This window comes from Panicum virgatum, chromosome 8N, assembly GCF_016808335.1.
Source record: "Panicum virgatum strain AP13 chromosome 8N, P.virgatum_v5, whole genome shotgun sequence".
Lineage (NCBI taxonomy): Eukaryota > Viridiplantae > Streptophyta > Magnoliopsida > Poales > Poaceae > Panicum > Panicum virgatum.
In genome coordinates, this window is record NC_053152.1 from 1,449,436 (window position 1) to 1,474,165 (window position 24,730).

Here is a 24,730-nt window from a genome sequence, read left to right on the forward strand (position 1 = left end):
CCGGAGTGCCGATGCGCGAACCGAGGGGCCTCGAGTCCGGCAGGCGACGCCACAGGGCGGCGCCGGCGGCGGCCTCCATCTTCCCGGTCCCAGCCTACCTCCGCTTCCTCGGGCTGCCGTCCTCCGCTGCAGCCTACGAGTAACAGGACAAGCACGGTGCTTGCTCTTCCATCTGGAACAGAGGCGGTGGAAGCCTTCATGGCGCTGGTTCTCGAGGGCTCGGCGGCCGCCGGCGATCGGAGGGGAAGGTCCAGGTCGCCCGGGCAACAAGTCCACCAGGAAGACTGTGTGGTCAATTGGGGGTTACCGCTCCATCTGGCCACAAACTTTGGATCCAACGACTACGAGTACCCCGTATCAGCGTAGACTCTTGTCAATAATTTTATTTTGCAAAACACTCCTGATTTGGATCGGAACTAATAATCATGATCCAATATTGTGCACAAAACCCTCTATATTTATTAAAACTACTAATCTCGATCCAAACTTTTATAACTACACCCCTAAATTGGATCATGATTAGTAATAGCGAACCAAATTTTTTGCATATAACCCCAGTGATCCTGAGGGCGTGGTTGCAGGGCGACTTGTCGTCAAGGACGCTCTGCGCAGCTCAGGGGAGCTAAGCAACCACTACCAGGGGCGGCTGCGTCTGGGGCAACACAGACACTCCGTGCCAAGCATGACGTTTCCTTCAGTTCACCTGTTATAAGAATGGCCAATATGTAGACTAGCCACACATCTCAAACACTTGCAACAAGTCCACTATCCTTTTAGCTTTTTTGGGAATTCGTTCAATCGCCACATTATATATGCGCACATAATCCACGAGGGTACAGGAGATGTGCAATTCATGAATGCATTCAAGTTGCTATTAGTTTTCTGTATTCACAATCTGAAAGCCAGACGGCCTATTTCAACACATCTCTTTCGAGGAATGGTCTCGTGACGGTCTGAATTCCATTTCAACACATCTCTTTCGAGGAATGGTCTCGTGACGGTCTGAATTCCAGATTCTTTGGAGAAAAGAACACCCTTACATAAAACGGAATGGAGTTATCATCAGGATAGCTTATAGCTCCAAGCTCTCCATCCTTAAACGTCCACTCCAGAACTGAATTCTCCCATTCTAAGCGAACACTTAAATTTTCTTTTGCCATCACCGCAACAGTATGCGTGAATAGCTCGCCCTTCTTGACACAGTTGCCCTCAAAAATCACAATCTCTTTATCAAAACAACTGCTGGCAGCAAAGAATCTCACATGACGAGGACTGTCAACAACTGTGAACACCTGAATAGCTGCTTCAACACCCACTGCAAGGAACATGTAGTCCATATCCAAGATGCAATCTTCACTGTGAATCCGTCCCGTGAGCGTCTTTTTGAGATTAGAGCCGGAGTCAATCTCAACATACACAGAAAGTAACTATTCATCCGTTGATCCATCTCCTTCCTTTTTCACCCAAAGATCAACTTCCAACAATGCACGATCCACTACATACATTCCTCGGTAAGGGCTACAAAGAGGCAGGGCTAGGGAATCCTACAATTTAACAACTTGTTAGAACCCAAAGGGCTTAACCCATACTAAAACACACATGCGTGACAACAGAATAACACAAGATGTGAATGCTCATGTACAAATGAATTATTGGGTGATACTTTATCAATAAGATGCCCACCTTTGCAAATGTTTCTTAGTACAATTACAGAATTTTTAGTGGATTTGTAGCATGTTAGGGTGGTCACAGACTGAAAAAAAAATGTAACCATGCTGAATATATTGCAACATTAACTGCAATGATAGTCAGAATCCAATGATTGTTTTGTCAACCAAAAGTAACATGGAACTGAATCCGCGAACGAAATAATTCTGAAATGCTACAGATATATGAACCGTACAAAGTTCAAGGACTAAATGTAACCGTACATAACTCCTGATGTATCCAAACAAAAAAAGAAGATGCTAATTTATTGTATCTCATACTTCTAATCATCATGTTGAGCAAACATTTGTATATTTGGTTGAGAGCGACATATTGTTTCCTTGTCCAAGTTGATCAAATCTAACACACTTCCAAAGTTGATCAAGAATATGGGTTAAGGTGCTCAGAAGGTGTGGTAAGGTACAACCGTGGATGAACCAAAAAAAATGGCAAGTGTACCTTGTTTAATCTGAAATTTAGCAATGAACAAACCATACTAACTTTGTTAAAACTAACCTTAGGCAAGTGTTTGTGCCAGCAAAATTTAGAGGTTGTTTCGGTCACACCTTAACTTAGGCATGCCACTGTTTCTTATACATGCATTAGATTCATGACATAAATGTGGCTAGTTACAGTTTGTTGACACCATAACTCACATTTTGTACACTCAGTTTTTTGGCTAACTTTATATAGCCCATTTTATTAGGTTAGGCTTTTAAGACATGTTGCATGCCTAAGCTCAGGAAGGAAAGGATTAGACAAAACATCACCCAAGGTTAATAAAAGGAAACAAACTATACCTGAGGAATCATGACAGGATTGTCTCTCGAACGGTTAAAGACATAATTCCTCAACGGCTCCAAGTCATCACGTACGGCGAATATTCCATAAATACTTATTGGATAGGATTTAGGTTTATAGATTGACAACCTCAGCGAGAAGACTTGCATCATTTGCTTCGGTATGCGAAATCCAAGGACTGACTGAGCTGCAAATAGGGAGAAGAAACATTAATTACTAAACACACATAGATAACACACAAACTACTGGATCCTGGATAGTAGAAATCCATTGACACTTACTCTGGGAGGTATCACTGGTCATGTACTCACGGTGATAGCAGTAATCTCTCGTGATGCAGAAATATGTTGTCTCAGGGAGAACTTTGAGAGGCTCTGGCGGAAGAGTAACATTCTCACCTCCCTGGCTACGAACCACATTGCACGAATCCGAGAATTGCGTGCACAGATCGCACCATCTTTCTAGCCACTTCAAACCTATTTCCTCTGCTTGCTCCTCCATGAAGTTCTGCCCTGAAAAATTGGGCATGACAATGCCAATTAACCTCTCCAGGTAATTCTGCTTTGCACATAGTACTAATCTAGACGAATGTGGTACTGTTCATGTATGGCTATATAATGCTATTGCTCGGAGATGGTGCTGCCGGGAAAACGCGGTACGTTCATTACCTGGGCAAGGGATCTCATAGTCAATCGGACCATCCTCCACCTCGCGGTATGTGGTCTTCGCCACCAAGAGGTCGTCGTCGTCATCTGAAAGCGGGGAAGCAGTCCTTTAGTAAGTGCGGGCGGGGCAAATAAACGCAACAGGATCAGAGAAGCATCGAAGAACAACGAACCTTCGCCCACGGGAGCACAGTACTCAGGGCCGAGAGCCGAAGCGAATCCCGGACCTGAGCGATCTCCACTGGTGTTGAGGTGCAGGAGTTGGAGTTCCGCCACCGGCGGCGACATCGCCGACGATATGGTTCCTTCGCCGCGGCGACGGAGAGGAGGGAGGGATTCGGTTTCCGATGAAGCGGTTTGTTTGGGAAAAGGCGAGCGAGCGGAAAAAGGCCGAAACCGTGAGGTGGAGCGAAACCGACCCGAAACTGGACGGCCCAGAGAGGCCCATCGCGAGGCCCACGGTCCAGGATAAGCAGCGGTCGGCGCTGGCTCAGGGCAGGGGTGATGTAACAAAATCCAAATGATCATGAATAGCCAAGGAATGACTGGAAAATCGCTCAATGCCAACATGAGTAGCAACACGGCTTGGTCAACAGAACAGATAAAAATATTTCCATTGATAAGCAAATTAAGAAGCTAAACTTTCATTCAAGATAACATAGCACAATCACAATATTTGGTAAGAAACACAAGACTGAGTATTTGATTGACATTATTCCATATCACCACACATTCACAAAACTCTCATCATCAACTCACAAATGAAGCACCTGACTCGACAAGATCCAGACCAGCTTACACGAGCACAGAAACGCTGACGCGAAGTCATGAAAGCACGGCACAGCTTAGCCCCAACCTACTAGGCTCTAGCTCAGTCAATTTCAGGTCCAAACAAACGCTGCGACGGCGGGTACCCCGGCGGCAGCCTGCACCATCAGCAGGGGCCCGTACCCGCGGCGCCGCTGTTGCCGTACTGGGCGCTCACGGCCCCAAATTAGCAAACGGCTTGCTTTATACAGCCGCCCCGTGCCGGGCGTGGCAGCATCGACTGGCAAATGGAATTGGATGCATCCATCAGTCGCGACGTTAGCAACAAGAAGCTTGGGATCTCTCCATGGGTTGAAGCGTCGCCGCAATAGACACTGGGTTGCAGCATATCCGCCTGAAAATTTGATGAAAATGGATGGACTGTGCTCGCTACAGCTCCGATAGCTACAAAGGCGAGACCCTGCATTTTTTTTTGTGTGTTCTCATACCGTCCATGTATGCAGCTTGATTCTCAAAAACTTCAGTTCTAGTTGCAAATTTCTTCTTTCTTGGCTGCTCTGGCAATGAACTGGGGGAATGAACCAAATTATTTTCTACTCTCGCGTGAATGCAAAAACTGCAAAGCATGATGCAAAATAAAAATGAGCTCCTGCGTCAATTCTGAAACAAAACATTGGTATGGGACACTCACTTAACCACAATAGTTCAGTTGTGCCCCCTCCACTTTTATCCGGGCTTGGGACCGGCATTGGCAGTGTTAGGCACCCCTACCCAACACCCAAAACCTACCCACAAGCATAAACAAGAAAATTTAATAGAAAAGGAACCCCTCAATCACATCAGAAACTCAGAATTTATCACGGTCAATCTTCAGTACATACCACATGTAGAATGAGTTATACAAACTGCTAGTACTAAAAATGCAACCATCACAGATAAAACCACTAATCAAACAGCACAAGCAAATGCAACCATCAGGAGAAAGTTACGCAATGCAGGGAAGACAAACTCGGAATGTGTGTATTTACAGGTATTTCAGTAGACTCATAGTGCAATTCGGCACAAGGAAATAATTACAATTTTATTAATTGAAAACACAACCACTTTGCATTACTCAACACTTCCATAAATGTCATTTAAACAGCTGACCTCACACGACTTCAATGCCAAGATCATAAAATAAAAATGGACTCAAACAGCAACATCACAAATATTGTCATGTCAGATTTTGCACACACACACAAAAAAAGCTGCCAGTCATCAATTTCTAAATAAGATGAAGGTTTTCAACACCAACTTGATAATTATTGCACATGAAGGTATTTCTACAGCTAAAATTATCACAATTTTACACCGAACAACTATAGAAGACAGTACCTAATGCAACTCATTATCACATTGTTATAACCAAGCAAACAACAAGGGATGAAGGGAAACACCCAGTCTACTGAAGGACACAGGAAGGAGCATTTAGGTATGTTAACAAATAATGTTGACAGTACCAAATAATGTAGTATTTGAATTGTGTCATAGGTAATAAAAATGGTTCTGCTGTATGTACATTTTTGTGCTTCAAATAAAACTAAGTTTGAAAGAAACAAAATTACAGGGACAAGGCCATTAATTTGCAGGACCTATGAGGCTGCACACGAATGAACTAAACAGAACAAGTTAAACATATATTTTAATTGACATAGTTAGCTAGTTCGTGAAAACCACATGACACGAATTGTTAATCTTGATTCCCCTTTTAAGACTTCATGGCAGCAATGCAAACAGTAGGGACACAACTGGTTAAGAAATCTAATTGAATAAATGAATAAATAACCATAAAGCCACAACATCATAACAGTAAGCTCCATAGAATAATCTCAAATATTCCATACTACCAATATTTAGTGAAACCCATTACACATCGACAGATCCACGTTTTAAGTCTTACTAAGACATGACCATCATGGAAGATTTAATTAAAATTTAAAATAAAAGGTAAAAGATTATCAAACAATATTGTACAGTGAACTTAACAAAAGATCAAATGTCAGATAAAGTTAAACTTGCATACACTTGTACATCAGAAGACCAACATTGTAAAGACTAAAAGTAAAGCATGGGTACAAAAACAATAGAAGACTCTGCTATGATTAAAGTGAAGTCTTCTACTTTCATAGCTATACAGAAGTGATATAAATCGATGGAATATGGACTCGATAAGGATCATGTTTCAACAACCAACATTACAGTAATAAATGATTCAAGCATGAGAAGAAAATGAAGTGACCTGTTACCAACCACAAATGAATACACAAGAAGGGAAGACAGACAACTACAAATTACAGCACCGGCAGTAATAAGGAAAGTGCAAAACAAGCAATACTAGTGTCATGAGATAGCATATACTCGTAACAAAGAAGGGCTAATAATGTCTTAATGTGGAGCGTAAATTTTGGAGTACAAGTTTCCATTAGTTAATAGTAAGTCATACACACTTCTTATCTATCACAAAACTGACGGAGCAACAGTAATGAAACTATCAGGTAACAGAAATTGTGTTAGGAGGCCAGTATTTACTAAAGAAATGAAGAAAGAATTTGATAATTCCTGTGGTAGGGCTATCTTAAGATGACGATCAATTAGTTGATGAGAATTGCTGAATGCAAACAGTTAGTCTAGTTTTCCATTGAAACTTAATGCCAACAATTTGCAAACTAAAATAGGTAAACTATCAACTCAAAATCTAATTTAAGCATGAAACCGCAACTTCAAAACAGTAAACTCCATGACCAATCTCCTATGTACCCCACCATTTGCCAAAACATTGTATAAAACCTTCGAGCATAAGGTTTTTATTAGCCAAGTTCCATGTTGCTTAAATGTCAAGACATGTCAATAAACAGTGGTATGAGTAGTTGGCTACTACAAAAAAAAAAGAGAACACAAGTTACAACTGCATAAAAATACTAAATATGATAATTCTAAAAAAGAGAAAAGATCAGTGGTATTTTACAGAGTAGCATACAACACCAACCTGGTTAGAAACTTAGTATGGATGTAAAACTCCTAAATCTCTTATCACAGAATTTAAGGGCCAACAAAAATTATAGGAGAAAACAAACAACTTAGTATAGGAAAAGTACGCAAATTAGAAATAGATAATTCGGGAAAAAAATCAGTGCACAACTCCAGTTGGATAACCATGGATGTGCCTAGCTTGAAGTCAGCTAAATTGATGGAACATCTAAAAAAATTGAAGCAATTGGCCATTTTAACAGAAAGACAATTCAAGTTCATTAGTTCACAATATCACCGAGAGTGACAGACTAAGACAACCTAAATAAAGGTTTTCACAAACTTGCAAGCAGTTTTGGTGGAGAGCCAACACTGCTACCAAAGAGTTCGACTAGCAAACTACTTACTCTTCCAGATACAGATATATCTAAAACAAAAAAAAAGGCATGGAACCTAGCTAATCACTACTTGCCACATACATTAGCACCATTGTTGCTGAATAGAGTTCTAATAGTCTAATATCTAATTGACCTTCTAAATACCCACAGCAATACACAAGCACGGAACTACTTTAACCTAAAGTCTCATATAGCAGCAAAAGCAAATCTTATAGAGACCTCCAAAAAAAAATAATGAAAGGAACAAGATAGAGCAAGATGATGAGAGTCATAACAACTAAAAACAATGAGCAGACTTTCATTGATTGCTCCTCAAGTAGGTACAGATTTAAGTTCTGATTAGCTTAGGGCCAAGAAAACAAAAAAAAAAGCTAAAAGATTTTGCGACTAAATCAAAACATGATGGATCAATCTGAAAAGAATTACTCACACGTTATTGCCAATAGAACAGGAAATAACTCAAAAAATTATAAATTTATTAAACAGACCCAAATGCTTACAGAGATTAGCCCCAAAATAGATAGAAAATATGTATTAACATAAGGCACATAAATTGTTTATTTTTTCATTATCAATAATAAATAATGTAAAGCAAATAAGTAAACCCATAAAGCCATGAAAATAACTACTACGGTCACAATATTCGTAATTATTCAGACTGGATGATAGCCAGCACAAGCAAAACAGTGAAAAGGATACAATAAATAGAGTGCTTTATTGCAACGAATAGATTTGTTTATTTAAAAATTAAGCATCTATTTCTACAATACTAAAAGAGATTATTTCTCAATTGTACACAACTTGTGGTAACTTAAGCTATGATTCATTACAACACATATTGTACACGACTTTAGGTATGATTCATTACAACACATATTGTACACAACTTAAGGTATGATTCATTACAACACATATTGCCTCAGAATACTTAAAAAGTCGGTAACAACAATTCCACAAATATACCTTAATAAGGGCCTGAATATAAATGGCTATAATGATTATATTTTCAACTACAGTGCATATTTAAATTTGGATTTTAAATTATCTCCACTGTTTGTGCATTATTTCAACTACAGTGCTAGGCGAGGCAATGTTGCTCCACCTAGCATTATCTTTTGAAGGAGAGTTCAGGACTTCAGGTTATAATTCCATTGCTCCAAGAGTTACAACTATCATTACAAGCAGAAGAATGCCAATAATACATAGTGGTTACAACAGACCCTTCTATCTGAAATCTATTAATAAACAAACACAGAGAAGGTGCTTAGATAATAAATAAATACACAACATGAGTTTACAGCAAAAGGAAGCTGACACTAAAAAGGGCACATGGTCCAGTAAATGAAGGGACATAAGTATCTGAAACCACTAAGGCCCATAAAAGCCAATCAAAACCATGTGACTGAACATTGCATCACCAGAGAGGACTAGCCAATAGGAGATTCAGACCAAAACAATGCACCTTAATCTGATAAGACCTTAAGGTACCATGGTACTACCAGATAAACACGCAGCAGTAGCAAACCAGTCAGGAAACCACAACTTAGATCATTCATCCATTGCCCTCAGCAAGAATAGTTCCTGGAAGAATCTTCAATCAGATGTTCACACGAAACTAGCACTAAACAAAAATGCATAGTGGCAATCACAACCCACATTCTGAACTTCCTTGAAATGTGCCTTTCAATCAAGCTGACTAAATGATAATTAATTGAAGAATAACACTGTAGAACCACCTCCAAAAGCATGTCAATAGTACTGAATCAAAATCTTTTTCTTGCTCCCAAATAAAGCATCACTAAGTCAACCATGAAACATAGCAGTGATGGATCTGTTTTTTATACCTCGCACCCACCATCAATAATCCAATCGATACTGCATGCCAAACCAAACAGCAAATTGACACCATATATAGCTGTAAAGTCCGAACACACCTAAGCAACCATATATTATCATAACTAATAAAACTTCTGAATCTGATGAGACTGACAACCATGAGGGGAACATGCCAGATGCAAAAACTGCAGCATTTTGAGCACTGCAGTACTGCACTTATTCCAATAACAAGCATCAGGTGCAGATCCTATCAGAAAAATTAGGCGTACGAACAAATTATCCTGATCCGACCAATAACCATGTAGACCAGAGGCAGATCGAGACCAAACACTTCAAAATATCCTCGGTTAAGCCCAAACTTTCCGTGCTACTCAGTTAAACTGATCTGACCTTGGACAGAAATCGAAACAAGAACTGCAGAGCCCTATGTATCAACAAATCGTAATTAGTCATCATACGTCAACGCAAAATTATCTCCCCAAACAGAGGGATCCGTAGGGGGAAGCGCGACCGAGCAGGGAAATCATCAAACCTAGAACCCTCCAGTCGAACAGATCGATTAATCCCAAAATATAATCAAGCGATCTATCCGGCTAGCCCACGCACCTGATCAACCAATCGAAGAAACAACCGTAAGATCGGAAACAACTGCGCCTTACCTACGCCTTACCCATCATCACGACGACACGAGGAGGAGGAATGCGTGTAGGGGAAGTCAGCGTATCGAACACATATTCTAATCTGCGAGGAAGAGAGCGGGGGTCGGGTGGCTTTATAGGGAGCACAGGTCGGTTGGTGATCGTCGGTTCTGCGTTTGCCGAGTCGTATACGGAAGCGAAGATGCGAGGACCGTCGGCGAGCAAATCAGCGGTCTTCTGGCGGCTGGGCCCGGGGGCTGTAACCACCGCCTCAATCTGGTTGTGGTGGGCCCATTCTTATCCCATCACCGATTAAGGCCGTGTTTAGATGTTTTGCAAAAAAAATTTCGATAGAATTTTATTAATTTGAAGTACTAAATGAAGTCTATTTATAAATTTTTTTTGCACAGATGAGTTGTAAATTACGAGGCGAATCTAATGATGCTAATTAATTCATGATTAATTAATAATTAGCGGATGGTTACTGTAGCATCACTGTTGCAAATCATGGATTAAGTAGGCTCAATAGATTCGTCTCGCGATTTACAGCCCATCTATACAAAAAGTTTTGTAAATAGACTTCATTTAGTACTCTATGCATGTGTCGAAACATTCGATGTGATGTTTTTTTTGTGTTTACCGAGTTTATAGGGTGGAAACAAACAGGGCCTAAACAAAAATAGCTGGCGTGCTGAAGAATCATGATCGCCAGCCTGGCCGTAATCCGTTTGACGTGCACAACATCCATCACGCACACAGATTGTGGTGATGCACATACTTACCCCCAGAAAAGAAGCTGAATCATCGCATCGATTCTTTTTTAGAATTCTTTGTGTCAGACTCGGCCAAAACATCCACGTCGAACTAACGAAGTCACGATCTAGGAGTATGCAATTCAACGATTCACTTCATAAACGAATATGACAAGTACACTTTGGAAATTATGGGACGTGTACATAGTAAAAACCTGTTGGCTATGTACAAGTTCCACAGAAATTATGGGGCAAATTTAAAACGAGACAATTGAATTCTCTCGGGATATAGATATAGGGATTCCACATATTCTCAACAGGACTTAGGGCGGAGCTTGGATTTGAATATCTGATCATCGACATGAATGGCAGCAACTGCTCCAGTTTCCGCATTAGCACAACAAAAATGTGAACTCTTGACTCAGTAAGAAACGATAGTTTATAAATGTTCAAATGAGGATATGGTCAATGATTTTTTGCGAATGTCGCTTCTAAAGTCTTCAGCCAATTCACATACTGGGAGCGCTCCTTCTCAAGCAAGTGATGGAGAATTGAGCCTGCAAGTTTGGAGTTGACACCCCTTGCCGCTAGAAATTCTCGCAATGCAGCTTTTAGCCCAGGATCCAAATCTCTGAACACAGAAAGGCAAACACTGTCATGGAGTGCTACAGTGCTAGTGATTTTGAACAAACAAACCAAACCTCTTAAGCTGAAGAGGTTTTTTTACAAAGAATCATATATATGAAGTAATGATGCAATCAATTATCATAAGCCTGACCATGAATTAGTGGCACAAAGGATAAGGAAGATATCTCCCAAAATTCATATCATGCTTTATTTAAAAAGCATAAATAATTTGCTATGCCAACTTATATTTGAGTTTGCATAAGACAGGCACTGTTGCACTACAGCATTAAAGAGAATTAAAGGTTTATTGACTACTCCTGTACTGATTGCAAGAATATCCCAGCGGGACCCTTTCTTGTGCATTGGCTTACTTGGTTGGTTTTTCTATTGTTCTCCACTCAATAAAAATCAAAGATTGTATATAATACTATAATAAGGAAGGTGAGTGATGATGGTACAGCCTTTCATTGTCATTCAAAAGACTTGAAGTATTAACCACCATCTTAACCAAGTTTCCAGGTTAAACTCAAATGTTAGATAGCACACCAACTAGTGAATGTGATCTATTCTGATATCCCTAGCTGACATAAGGAGCATGCATGGAAAATCCAGGACAATCAGATTCCCTAAATCCAGCCGCCTTGCTAGGTGCAAGCCCATTTAAGTTACTATAGTTTCACATCTTGAAAGAAATTGCCAAGATCGTGAGATCCCAAATTAGGATAAAAAAGAACATCCAGAATAACTTGACATACCTCGTAAAAAAACTTAACATATCTACTTTGATTCAGAACCAGGTGATGTCTAGTTGCACTCCCATGAGGCCATGAGTCTAATCTAGGGCTCCTGACAGATTTTTATTTCTGTAGAGATTTGTATTTCATTTCATATATCATTCAAGTATCATGATTTTCAATTAACAGACCTCTCTCAGACCATGAACCTTAAGTCGGAGAGGTAGACATGGTTCTGCTAAGTCGCATGCTGCAAACTATATTCATGTTAACCAAATGGTGTTGCAAGCTTAATTTCATGTTCCCATACAAAGACACCAAATGAAGCCTTAACTGGAAATCACAAGCACAAACAGGAACTCTAGGATTAAAAATTTACAAATTTGGCATGCGTTCAGTTAGCCTTGCTGACACAGTCTTACCGGCATAGGTTCAATTTTGTGAGAAGTTCTAACATGAGTTTCAGCGACACTTGCAGAACAAAAGGATAGTTTCAATCAATATCATCCTACAGCTCCACTTGAATGTGCTAAAGAAATACTCGTTTTTCTACAAAGTTTTCTATGCACAACCCCAATTTACTATTTAAGTTCACTCGTTCCATATAGAACAGCATCCAAAGAATAACCGTGAAAGTGAAACGGAATAAACAATACCTGAACTCCGGCCCTTCATACTTGTCTTCCCCAGCATCACCAGGAATTGGGTGGTACCGAACAGCGTTAATAGCGTAGTCCGCATCGCCGCCGTCCTCCCCAACCCAGAACGTACGGCAGTCGAAGTGCAGCACCGGAGCCGCGCCAGGCTTACTGACGAACACCTTCATGAGCGCGGCCCTAGGCAGCGGCGCTTGGTCTGCGAACTGCAGCGGGGCGAGCAGCGCCGACACGAGGACCTCCTCGGAATCGCCCCGGCGGCGCAGGAGCACGTCCTGCGCGCGCGGGTCATCCTTTACGGTGACGAAGTCAGGGGCGTCCTGCGGATTGGGGGGGGGGGGGGGGGTAAGCGAGAGTTGGGGTTAGTGGGTCGCCGAGCAAGCGGGGGATCAGGGCGGTGTGTTACCTGGGAATAGAAGGGAGGGGGGTCGGACGGGGCGGAGGAGGCGAGCTCGTGTGAGAGCTCGGCGCGGAGGGCGGCCAGGACGCCGCCGTCGCTAGCGCCACGGCGGAGGGCGGCGGAGATTCTCAGCCGCCGCAGGAACATCGCTGCCGGGCTGCGATATGGTGGCACGCCACGGTGAGACCATTTGCGAAGAACTACCCCGGCCCAACGAGATTATTATTGATCAGCCCATGGGCTTTTCCGTCGAGTTTTGACACTTACACTTCGGCTTGAAGATTCACGCGCGTTTCTTCTCAATCTCATCCTCGTGCTTAGGCCAGCAAACATTTTCAAGTGCGATCGTAAATGAGTTTTTCTCCCTACCACTTTGTGCGAAACTCTTTTACCACACTTGTACTACCTTCTTTTTATATTTAGCATAGAGCGCTACATATATAGCCAAACTTTCCTAATGATCTAGTGTTGCAATTTCAATAGGTATCAATATTTAAGGGAAAAAATCTAGTTTACACTCTCAAACTATCATAAAAATCTAATTTTCAACTTTTTACTAGAAAACTGGATAAGAAAGATCATGCAACTATCGAAACCGGACAAGCTTGACCCTTCGAGTGGTTTCAAACATGATTTTGTATTTTCTAAAAAAATTAAAAAATTATAATTTGAATGGAGAGACAATTCTAGCCCTTCATACTCAATGGAGAGACAACCTACTGCGGCTTGGTCAAGCATATACTACTTACTTACTAAGTAGTATATATAGTCCTATGTGTAGCACACCTATTCAGATTACTACTTTACTGGTATATCCTCCCGTTTTAATTATCCATCAATATCTTTCCATTCTCATGTCAACTATACATCACCGAAGAAGAGTGGGATGTTGAAGCATACAAGAGAAAAAGGAGAAGCATACATCACCGAAGAAGAGTGGGATGTTGAAGCTGATTTTTCTCAAGAAATTGAAGAAGATGAGTTGGAGAAGGACATGGAGGCACCTGCTTTTGCAACAACAACTGGTCTGACAGTTAATTATAAGGAGGATTGGATCATCGACTCTGGGTGCTCTAACCACATGACCAGAAATCACAAGAAATTAGAGGACGTGGCCGACTACAAGGGAAGGAGAGTGGTGTTGATGGCAGACAACTCAAGATTATCCATCTCTCATGTTCGGAAGGTGGTCGTTTCAAGATATGGTCCTCAACAACTCCAACTCGAGAAAGTTTGTCATGTTCCCGGCTTGAAGAAGAATCTAATGCCAGTCCCTCAATTAAAAGAAGAAGGAAAATATGTGGTCTTTGGGCTAGAAGGTGTGGCAATTTTTAAAAAATTAAAGGCGATCGACACACCCATCATGGAAGGAAGGAGACAATCGGTCTTTGTCCTCACTACTGAGTCTACTTATGTGGACAAAACTTGACCGGTGATCTTTGGCATGCTCATCTTGGACATGTTAATTATAGTAAACTAAAAGAGATGATGCAGAAACAAGTGGTGAAAGGGGTTCCTCGAATAGACATCCGGACAGACATAGTTTGTGCCGGTTGTCAGTATGGCAAGGCTCATCAATTGCCATACAAGGAGTCAGAGCATCGATCGAAGATACCTTTGTAACTCATACACTCAGATGTCTTCGGCCCAGTCAAGCAAATATCTATTGGAAGAATGAGGTACATGGTGACTTTTATTGATGACTTCTCAAGGTACGTCTGGGTTTATTTTATGAAATAGAAGTCTGAAACTTTCACAAAGTTTAAGGAGGTCAAGGAGAAGATAGAATGTGAACTCAACATGAAAATTCAATACCTCCACACTGACAATGGAAGGGAGTACCTATCAAATGAGTTCACCATCTATCTCAAGGAGCACAAGATAAGAAGGCAGTTGACATGCCCTAATACTCCACAACAGAATGGAGTAGTAGAGCGCAAGAATTGTCACCTTGCTGAAACTTGCCGAAGTATGCTTCATGCCAAGAATGTGCGTGGAAGATTTTGGGCTGAGTGTATGCGGACAGCCGCCTATGTTATCAATAGGCTACCTCAACCAAAGCTGAGATTCAAGTCTCCTCATGAGTTGCTATGGAAGGTGAATCCAGTGGTAAGCCATCTCAAAATATTTGGTTGTGTCTGCTACGTATTTGTGCGTGATCACCTAAGGAGAAAGTTTGAGAAGGATATTCAGTGCATCTTTGTCGGATATGATGATGCACGAAAAGGTTGGAGATGTTGCGATCCAACCATAGGAAAGTGTCACACCTCAAGAAATGTGGTGTTTGATGAAGCTTATGCTTGGTGTTCATCTAAAAAAGTCGAGTTACCTAAATTTAAAGGATCGGAGGAGGTTCCAGAAGAAATCCGAGAAGACGAGGAGGAGGCACAAACTCCAAGTGAAGATAAAAAGAGTTCATCAGTAAAAACCAAGAGTCCATGGAAGACCGGCGTACATCATATAACACCGGAGGACCCTCAATTTCCACAAATAGAGTTTGAGGAGCCTATTCAAGAACTATAATACCCGAGATAAAATAAATAGATTATAGGTACCTAGCTTATGCTATCTACCTAGAGTACTGTGATGATTTTCCTACTATTCTCTTGCTTACGCATGCATGCAAGAATTATATCATGTGCCCGTACTACTTATCTAGTGATTATTTTGATCACTGTAATTCCTACTTGTATTTGTGCATGTGTGTTGAGTCGTGTGTGTGAATAGGAAAGATTTTTTGCTTATCTGATGCTTACGTAATGCCTAGCTGCTGCCCACGTTAGTTTATCCCAGCTGCTTCTATAGTGACTCAGTAAAATATCAGCTCATGGTGATAAATACTACCAGCCCATGGTGAAAATAAATTAGCAAAACAATGAGGATAATTACAGCCATGCCGGCCAGCCTCTACACTTCTGTATACGGTTCTACACTATTCCCGTGCAATCTCGACTCACCTGGAATGTTGATATCAGCTGATGGCAAAAAGAAAAGAGTAAAATAAATGGAGTTAGGGATAATACCGTAGACCATCTACACTAATGTACGTGATTCAACACTATTCTCGCACATTCTCAGCTAGACTGGACCCTGCCCGTTTTACCGCCTCAAAATTAACCGACCTTGCGCCCTATAAATACCGGTGAGGACCTGCTGTTGTCGAGCAACAAAGCCAAAAGGAACAGCAGCAAGCAGTAGTTGGAGCTGCCATCGGAAGCTCCTGCTGCTAATAAGAACAGTGCTGAGAGAGTAGTAGACGTTTGTAGCGAAACTATAGTGCCAGTTTCAAGGCAAGCGAGCCTTACACCACTGCTTATTTATATTCTTATCTTGTTCTATTCGTGTGAGTTTTATTTTACAAGTTGAGGTGTTGCTCTTACTTTTCGTGTGCGTTTTACTTTACAAATTGAGGTGTTGTCCTTACTTTTTGTGTGAGTTTTATATTTCCAGTCGAGGGGTTGCTTTTACTTTCCGTGTGAGTTTTACATTTTCAGTTGAGGTGTTGCTTTTATTTTTCGTGTGAGTTTTACATTTCCAGTCGAGGTGTTGCTCTTACTTTTCGTGTGAGTTTTACATTTACAGTTGAGGTGTTGCCCTTACTTTCTGCGTGCGTTCTAAATTTCCGCTATTAATTACTTTCCAGTATTACCTTTAAGTTCAGCATGCACTTTATTTAAACTAGTGTTGCGACGACAATAATATTGGATCGGTCACAGTTCAGAAATAGGACTGTCGAAGTTCTCCGTCAGGGATAGCTCTTGTTCTGAATAGGGTGCTAGGTGATGGATCCGTAGGAGCCACCAAGTGCCAGTAGATCAAGAAATGTATTCCTTGAAGGGCTTAAGAATTCCGCTCTTCTAGAATATGGCATTCTAGTAGAGACCGTCGATGTCAGAATACCCTCTATAGAGTTTTAAAGTGTGAAATTTTACTCCTTGACTCCCGGGTTGGGAAGCTTATGGTCATATGTAGCACCAGTTAATCTTTTATATTGATACTAGGTCCGTGCCACGGTGTTGCTACGGGCAAAATAAATATTGAATCTCATGATGTCATGAAAAGGACCTAAATAACACAATGTATAAAGAAAATAAATATATTTCAAAGAATATGCTTTGTACTTGGTGGGAGATCATTCAAACATCTGATTTAAAATGTAATGTCAACTACACTTAGCATGATTCTGGACTGAGTATCAATAGAAAGACCAACACAATTAGCAATGCACTCCTTAAACAATAGTCTTTTAGAATTGATGACCAATTGTCTAGTTCCAAATATAGAAAAATATACTGATATCACACATAATATTTCAATCATTCTTGCATCTATGGTCGTGTTTTATAGGCAGTGCTCGGTCGTCACCGTATCAGTCAGCTCCGGCAATGCTCTCCGCAGATCTGCGTGCCCCACTCTCGTAGTGACATGGCAACCAGCGTGATCCGGGTAGTTAGGCAGCTCATATGTTAGGAGCAACAACATTGCCACGCCATAGTTGTCCCAACTCACAACTTATGAAACCAACATATTGAACCAAGCCATTTAGGAGTATAGAAAAAACTCTCCAGGCCTTCTGAACTACGTTGAAGAGCGGTGTGAAACGACGTGGGAACGGGGAGGTGGATCTGCAGCATCGGGGTGTGGCGGCGTCCGAGGGAGGTGCGGCTGCAGGGTCGTGAGGGGTAGGCGGCGTCGGGGCCGCTAGCCCCATAGAAGCCGAGCGGCCGGGACGCCGCGCTGTGCACCACCGGCCTGGTCGCTGTGTGCGAGGGGAAGGCGGCGTCGAGGGCAGGCGGCGGGGTCGCGAGGGGAAGGGCGATGGGGAGGCGAGCGGGCGATGTGCAGGCGACGTGATTTGCGGGCGGGGGGCGGGTGCTGAACAACAAAGATCTCATGGACGGGGACGATGGTTGACCGGACGATCATCGACCGTCCGAGTACCGACGACTAAGCATGGGGGAGGACGAAAAAACGTCACCCTTAGCTTTTTTTAGTAGTAGAGATAGAGATTTCTAGTTCTCGAATTTTATATTAACCATTATATTTGCTCGTTTGCTGAGTATGACTTCATACTCACCCTTGCTTTGAATTACTTTTTTGCAGCACCAAAATAATGGATCAACCAAGCGGGGATGGGAGCGACTAGACTATATGACCATATTAACTAAGAAGAAAAAAATATATGTACAACTTTATGTTTGCTTTAGTTTACACTCTTCTAAAATATATATGGGATATCAATAAAGTAAAAAATATTAAAATCACTTTTGTCTCTATTGAATTTTAGCCTTACAGGATTATAAATTAACTTTTATAACCATGTGGCGGCTATTACGCCTAGGCCCTAGTTTGGGGGCGTGAATGGAGGACAACAAGGAAGATCAAGCCTAATCCAAAGTATGCAAATGTTGCCTTTGTCGATGAACCTGTACTTATCGAGCCATCTTCATATGAAGAAGGATCAAAAGGTCCTCAGTGGCATAAGGCGATGGAGAAAGAAATTAAGGCACTAAATGATAATCAAACATGAAATTTAGTGCCAATGACAAATGAAGTACAGCCTATATCTTGCAAATGGGTCTATAAAGTAAAGACTTGTCCAGATGGCTCAGTTGAAAGGTATAAGGCTCAACTTGTGGCTCGGGGTTTCTCTCAACAGTATGGACTAGATTACGAGCAAACATTTAGCCCAATGGCAAAAATCACAATTGTTCAAGTCTTGCTCGCATTGGCTGCTTGCAAGTCTTGTAAGTTGTGGCAGGTGGATGTCAAGAACGCATTTCTACATGGCGAACTTGATAAAGATATTTATATGGAGCAACCAAGAGGTTTTGAGAGCAAAATCCACCCCAAGTACGTGTGTAAACTGAAGAAGGCTCTCTATGACTTGAAGCAAGCACCACGAGCATGGTAAGGGAAGATTGGTGAGTTTCTTGTGCATAGTGGTTTTAAAGTCGCTCCATTAAACTCTAGCTTATTTGTGATTACCAAGGATGGTAGACTAGCAATAGTTCTAGTCTATGTTGTTGACTTAATAGTCATCGGGGACTATTCTGAGGAGATACAAAGAACAAGAGAAAATCTCCCAGTCCGGTTTCAAATGAAGTAGTTTGGAGAGTTGAAGCACTTCCTTGGACTTGAGGTGGAGCGCACAAAAGAAGGGCTATTTCTGGGTCAACAGACTTATGCCAAGGATCTTCTACAAAGGTACGAGATCATTGACTGCAAGTCCATGTCTACTCCTATGGATCCCAATGTGAGGCTACAAGAAGACGAAGAGAAGGACTTGGAGGATGTCACTATATATCGATAGCTGGTCGGGAGTCTTATCTATCTTACCCTGACTCGGCCAGATATTTCCTATCCAGGTGGAGTGATCAGTCGATACATGAGCAATCCAAAGAAGCCTCACCTTAATGCAGTCAAGAGCATCCTCAGATACGTTAAAGGCACCATCAATTTTGGTATTCTATACAAGAAGACAAAGGATTGCTAGGTGATGGGATATTGCGATGCCGATTACGCTGGAGATTGTGGCACACGACGATCAACCACATGATACTTCTTCCAGGCCCGGCCTTGTAGTAGTAGCTGGCGAGGCAGTCGCCCTGGGCCCCCGGTTTGAAGGGGCCCATCACGTATACATGCCCCATATACATGTAGTGTATATAAGAGCTAAATTGTGATACCTTTTTAGCCTGTTACAAAACAAGTGAGCACCATCGATCAATTCAGCCAAACTCATATCAGCCCATTGACAGCCTTGGTCCTTGAGGCGGCCATCCATCTTCCTGGCGTACAGACTGCTGGCGTATTGTCGAAGCCACCGAGAAGTCGGCCGCCTGTTCGCCTCCTCCTCAGTGCCCCGCATCCGCAATCCGCACCGCAGATCGCACGGCCGCACCGTGATTGACTGATCGCAGATCGCCTCGCGCCCTCGCCCTCAGCCGATCGATTTCCCCTAATGCTTGAAGGTAGGAAGCTTCGATCCCAAATTAATTAGCCCTCAATTTAGCTCTAGTAAGATTTTCATTTGTTCAGGATAAAGGGATTAGGGACACAAGTTCTTGCAAATTTTAGTTGTGCCCTAGTTTTGAGCCACTTGTATTTTTTTCTTCATCTTAATTTCCAGAATCATGATTTCATGTCGAGAAATTTGCAAGTTATACTTTTGGTGTAATGATATAACACTATTTTCACCATATGATTTTTATAATTCATCGAAATCAACTTTTGCAACTGATGTAGTTGGATGCCTATGTCAATTAGGGGCCTCCAATTTTGGTTTTTTCCCCGGGCCCCAAAAATCACAGGGCCGGCCCTGACTTCTTCAGTCTTGGGTCAAGACCCATATCATGGTGTAGCAAGAGACAACCCTCTGTGGCATTATCAAGCACTGAAGCTGAGTATCGATCAGCAGCAATGGCAGCTTAAGAAAGCACCTGGCTTAAGCAATTGATGGAGGATCTTCGTCAGCCGACGGATTATGAAGTAAGGATTTTCTGTGACAACTTATCCTCTATATGTCTAGCAGAAAATCCAGTTTTCACGCAAGGACCGAACACATAGAAGTCCACTACCACTACATAAGGGAAAAGGTCCTTGAAGGTGAGATCGAGATGGTGCCTAGAAAGACAGATGAGCAACATCTTCACAAAAGGTCTAAACAAGGCAAAATTTGAGAAGTTTCGAAAAACACTCGGCATGGTCTGCAAAACAAGTCTGGATAGAAGTTTGCCTTGAGGGGGAGTGTTGAGAAAGAGTGCAAGGCAAACTTATATAGTCTTCTTCACAATGCAAGAATGAGATATTTTCTATGGAGTATGCTAGAATTAGTAATAAATAAATTATCTAAATATCATGCCCCCCTTTGGCCTATAAACAGAGACCCCCCTCCCTTGCCATGACATCTCATCCAAGAGTATGGTAGATGAGAAGGGTGAGTGCTAGGATAGCCACAAAGAGAGGGTGTGTTGTGTACTCTTGTGTAATACTCTTGTGTTGTAATAAAGCAAAGTGTTTTGTAAGTGTTAGTTTCCCAGTTTTTAAGTACTCAGTGTATAAGTTGTGATCTATTGTATGTTGGCTCTGCCACTCATGATCACAAAGGGTCTGGTCTTTATCATAGGAAGGCTCTTGAAAGCTAGCTTCATCTGTTGGTAGTCTGTGTCACCCGGAAGCGAGAAAGTGGCTCTACCATCGAAAGGACCTTATACAATAAGTAGCTAAAAATTATAAAAAGCAACCAACTCTAGAATAAGTTGGTGTGTCTTAGGTGTAGGTCCTCAACATAGTGGGTATTAGGGCCACCTCAGTTCCCAACAGGCTGGGTTGTGAATCCCCATCCAAAGACTGAGGAATGGTTGTGTGGATGCAATCTTTACATGATCCCTCGTTTTCTAATAGGAATGTCCATGACATAAAGGATTACATAGGCGTGCTGATGTTGGCCACGGAGCGGCATTTCCTTCCTCAAAAATCTATGTGATTCTATGCGCATAGTGGATGTTAATTCCCAGGAAATGTGATTCTATGCACATAGTGGCAGTTAATTCCCAGGAAAACAATTCTGGAATGTAAATAGTAAGGTTGTCACTAACATCAGTACTGCCATTCAGGTATCTGAAAAGATTTTCCAACCCTGTAGGTAGCACCTTATCAGACCAAAAGTCGTGTGCTTTCCTTACTTCTCCCTTGAAGAATTCAACAAATGATTGAGATGTTGCTACTTCTTGTGTAGTGTAGGCAACCGTGTAGATAGCCTAATGTCTGCTTCCGGAACGCCACAGTGTCCAGTCCTTTTATTACTCCAACATTGCCATCCTCAAAAGCCCCTATCACTAACAAGCCTCGCAGGCGGGAGACGTATGGCAACATCAGCCCTGATCTTAAAAGCTTCTTCCCTTTGTTGGATGTAAAATATGGTCCGGCTGGATCAACATAATCAATCAAACGATTATCTGGCACCCGCTCTAGAAATGAGTTCTTGTTGATGTATTGATCGAACTATATTGGGTACGGGCATGGCCATCCATCCTAGCTCCTAACGAACCACGCCCGTCCATCCAAGCCCCTAACAAACACATGCATAGATAGATTTTAGAGGATAGAGCAACAGAGTAAAGCAACAAATAATAAACATGGAGGGATCTGTGTAACTTACAAGATATAGCAATAGTTTGGATCATTGGCAAGCTGACATTGCGAGGAAGGTGCTACAGATGATGACCCTCGAATCGAGGAACACCTCTTGGAGCGGAATAACGCCCCAAGACCACGGCAAGCGCGAAACGACGAAGCCATGCCCACCAAGGCCTGATCTATATAAGAGAGTCAAGATGGGACTACTTGTGCTCCTTCTAAGGATAGATATATCCATGTACTAAGAGAATTAACTACTAGCCGACAAGATTAAATTCTAGAAACCATGCAGCAATCAACATTGCTATATGATCACCATTTTTGTTGGACCTGCTATAGGCTAGCATATGATCACCATTTTTGTTGGCATCTACTCCACCAAAGGGGGTTAGAGAGAATTGAAGAACCTATAGTTATAAGTAGCTAGCTTCCACCAGCAAAACCAAAATCAGTCCTCGCTCAAACTGATTCAATACAAAAGACGCGCAATTTCTTCAAATTTCGTATCGAACACGCCATCAAACCATCGCAAACACGTCGCCTGCGCGTGTGCGGACACCGACGAAGTGCCCAACGGCTCGTCCCCCACCTCCCGCTTCTCCTCTAAGGCACGACAATGACCACATTATGGTAAGCGTACAAACATACAAACAACGTTGCGGTAAGCATACAAACAAATGAAAACACCTTCGGGCGAAATGATTCATTTTCTTCTCAAGACAGTCGGCCAAGAACCGTTACAACAAACAAAAGGTAGTTGCCTCCAACTCGGGAGAGCAGTTGGTACAATGGATCAAATCCATTTACCCCCACAAGGGGAGCAACAAAAGGGGGCTAAGGCAGCGACTGCTACAAGTGCAAGTGGAGGACATGATCAAAGAATGTCGCAAGACTTCTTTTAGCGCCTCGCAAGCCTTCTCCTAGCATCAGCTGCGCCGAGAGATCCCCGGCGGTAGAGAAAGCAGGCAACGTTGTCGAGGAGGGTCTTCGAAGCTGATGTAGGCCCGAACTCCCCGCCGATGTAGCTTCCTGTTATCCTCCTCGGGACATGGAAGACGGCCCAGGGCCTCCTTGCCCGAGCCGTTGACCTTCCAGTCGCCACTAGAAAAACCGCCAGCCTCCTACCGGAGATGCGGAAACCCGTCCTGGACGCAAGACCACTCTGCCAGCAGAGCAAGGAGCTCCTGTCCATCCCCCACTACTACTAGGCACAATGCCAAACCGCGCCGCCTTCCAGATGGAGCTAGAAGATGAGGCAGCGGGTCCGCAGCTCCGCGCCAGCATCGCGTGATGCACCCACCCGAAACCACGGAGGGGCGGCACCAGCAAGTGGGACGGACTGGGGCAACACCCATGGCAGGTCAGGTTCACGGCCACCGGGTCACTGGACCGACACCAAGGAGAGACCAAGAAGGCCACCAGCTAGTCGTGGCACACCCCCGCCTGATTGGCAAGGGAGCAGGCAGAATAGTGGCCTGGCTTGCCTAACTCCGGCAAGAAGCCTTTGCACTCCTCGGCGCCGGCCAGCGGTTGGAGGGAGGAACACGGTGACGTGCCCTCTCCTGTGGAGAATCCTCCGCCGCTTGCAAGCATTCTTCTAACACCAGAGATATAGATCAAACCCGCCCTCATCTGGAGGACGGGCGTGAGGTGTGAGGAAGAAAACTACGGAAAAAATCTCCATGGGCAACTGCGGTGTGGAACTCAGGATCCACGACGCTCCTATTTATAGGCAAACGTGGACACGAATGGTCACGACACCCAACGGACCGGTCAAAAATAACACGCCAAAAAGTCCTAATGAAACTGTACGCCCTCCTTCAATGCCAAAGGATAGGGCCCAGCGTGCCGAGCGACTGCCACGTCGGTCGGGGTTCCACCGCCGTATGACCCACCAACGGGAGATGGCCTCCAACAGGGGGAAGCCGATGCGTCCACGGTCAAGCGACGTGACGCGCCAGCAGACCTCGAGATTCTGCGGAGCCAGTCCTACGGCCGGTCATTAAAATCGGCATGCCTCCATCGCGCCAAGTTTGCAACCCGCCGAAAGCTAAAAGCCCGAACAGACGGATGGGACGCCCCGACCGGAACCATTAAAATGAGTCCTGCGGCTTCACGATTACAAAAAATCGCAAAGCCGCTCGGGGGCCTCTGATGGGGGTATAAACCCAGGGTCCCTAGCGGGTCCACCTTAAACAAATACTAGCCCAACATCCTAATGGGCGCATTCCAGCAAAAGCCCACCAAGGGTACGGACGACTGCCGGCCTTCAGCTCCCGGCCCGGTAGGCTCCCGGCTCCTTGAGGACACATGGAGGTCTCCCGACCTGGGACTCCCTGGGTCAGCGCCGTACCAAGTGACTCGGACCGTGCGCTCCAAGAACGCTGCCCAGTACAAACGGGCATGCCAATCAAGCCAGTCCCCGTACGGCTCCACACGTTGCCTACTCCTTCCACACGCTCCACACGTTGCCTACTCCTTCCACACGCCACGCCTGCGCAATCCACGTGACCCCCTGACAGAGGCATAGTGTGGTCCGTGCAGCCAGCACGACGCAACGGATGGGAGACGGGAGAGGGCGTCAACAGGCTCCATCCC

General features: G+C 43.2%; 2 protein-coding genes across 6 annotated transcripts; both read right to left on the bottom strand.

The window, feature by feature from the left end:
- Positions 1–845: 845 nt before the first annotated feature.
- LOC120685508 lies at positions 846–10,013 on the bottom strand. Of its 5 annotated transcripts, none has more exons than XM_039967490.1 (6): positions 9,724–10,013; positions 3,347–9,608; positions 3,177–3,260; positions 2,790–3,020; positions 2,508–2,695; positions 846–1,544 (listed from the first exon to the last, which is right to left on the bottom strand). In XM_039967490.1, the coding sequence occupies exons 2-6, from the start codon at positions 3,741–3,743 to the stop codon at positions 1,428–1,430; spliced, it is 1,017 nt and encodes a 338-aa protein (XP_039823424.1). In that variant the 5' UTR covers positions 3,744–9,608; positions 9,724–10,013; the 3' UTR covers positions 846–1,427. The 5 variants fall into 5 exon arrangements, with proteins under 5 accessions (XP_039823424.1, XP_039823425.1, XP_039823422.1 ...); XM_039967491.1 differs by having other exon boundaries at positions 9,717–10,013; XM_039967488.1 differs by having other exon boundaries at positions 3,347–4,557; positions 4,633–10,013.
- A 728-nt stretch (positions 10,014–10,741) lies between these two features.
- On the bottom strand, positions 10,742–13,187 carry LOC120685509 (mitochondrial acidic protein mam33-like). The gene is made up of 3 exons (XM_039967492.1): positions 12,998–13,187; positions 12,592–12,911; positions 10,742–11,205 (listed from the first exon to the last, which is right to left on the bottom strand). Exons 1-3 carry the CDS (start codon positions 13,136–13,138, stop codon positions 11,040–11,042), a joined length of 627 nt encoding a protein of 208 aa, XP_039823426.1. The 5' UTR covers positions 13,139–13,187; the 3' UTR covers positions 10,742–11,039.
- Between the last annotated feature and the right edge of the window lie 11,543 nt (positions 13,188–24,730).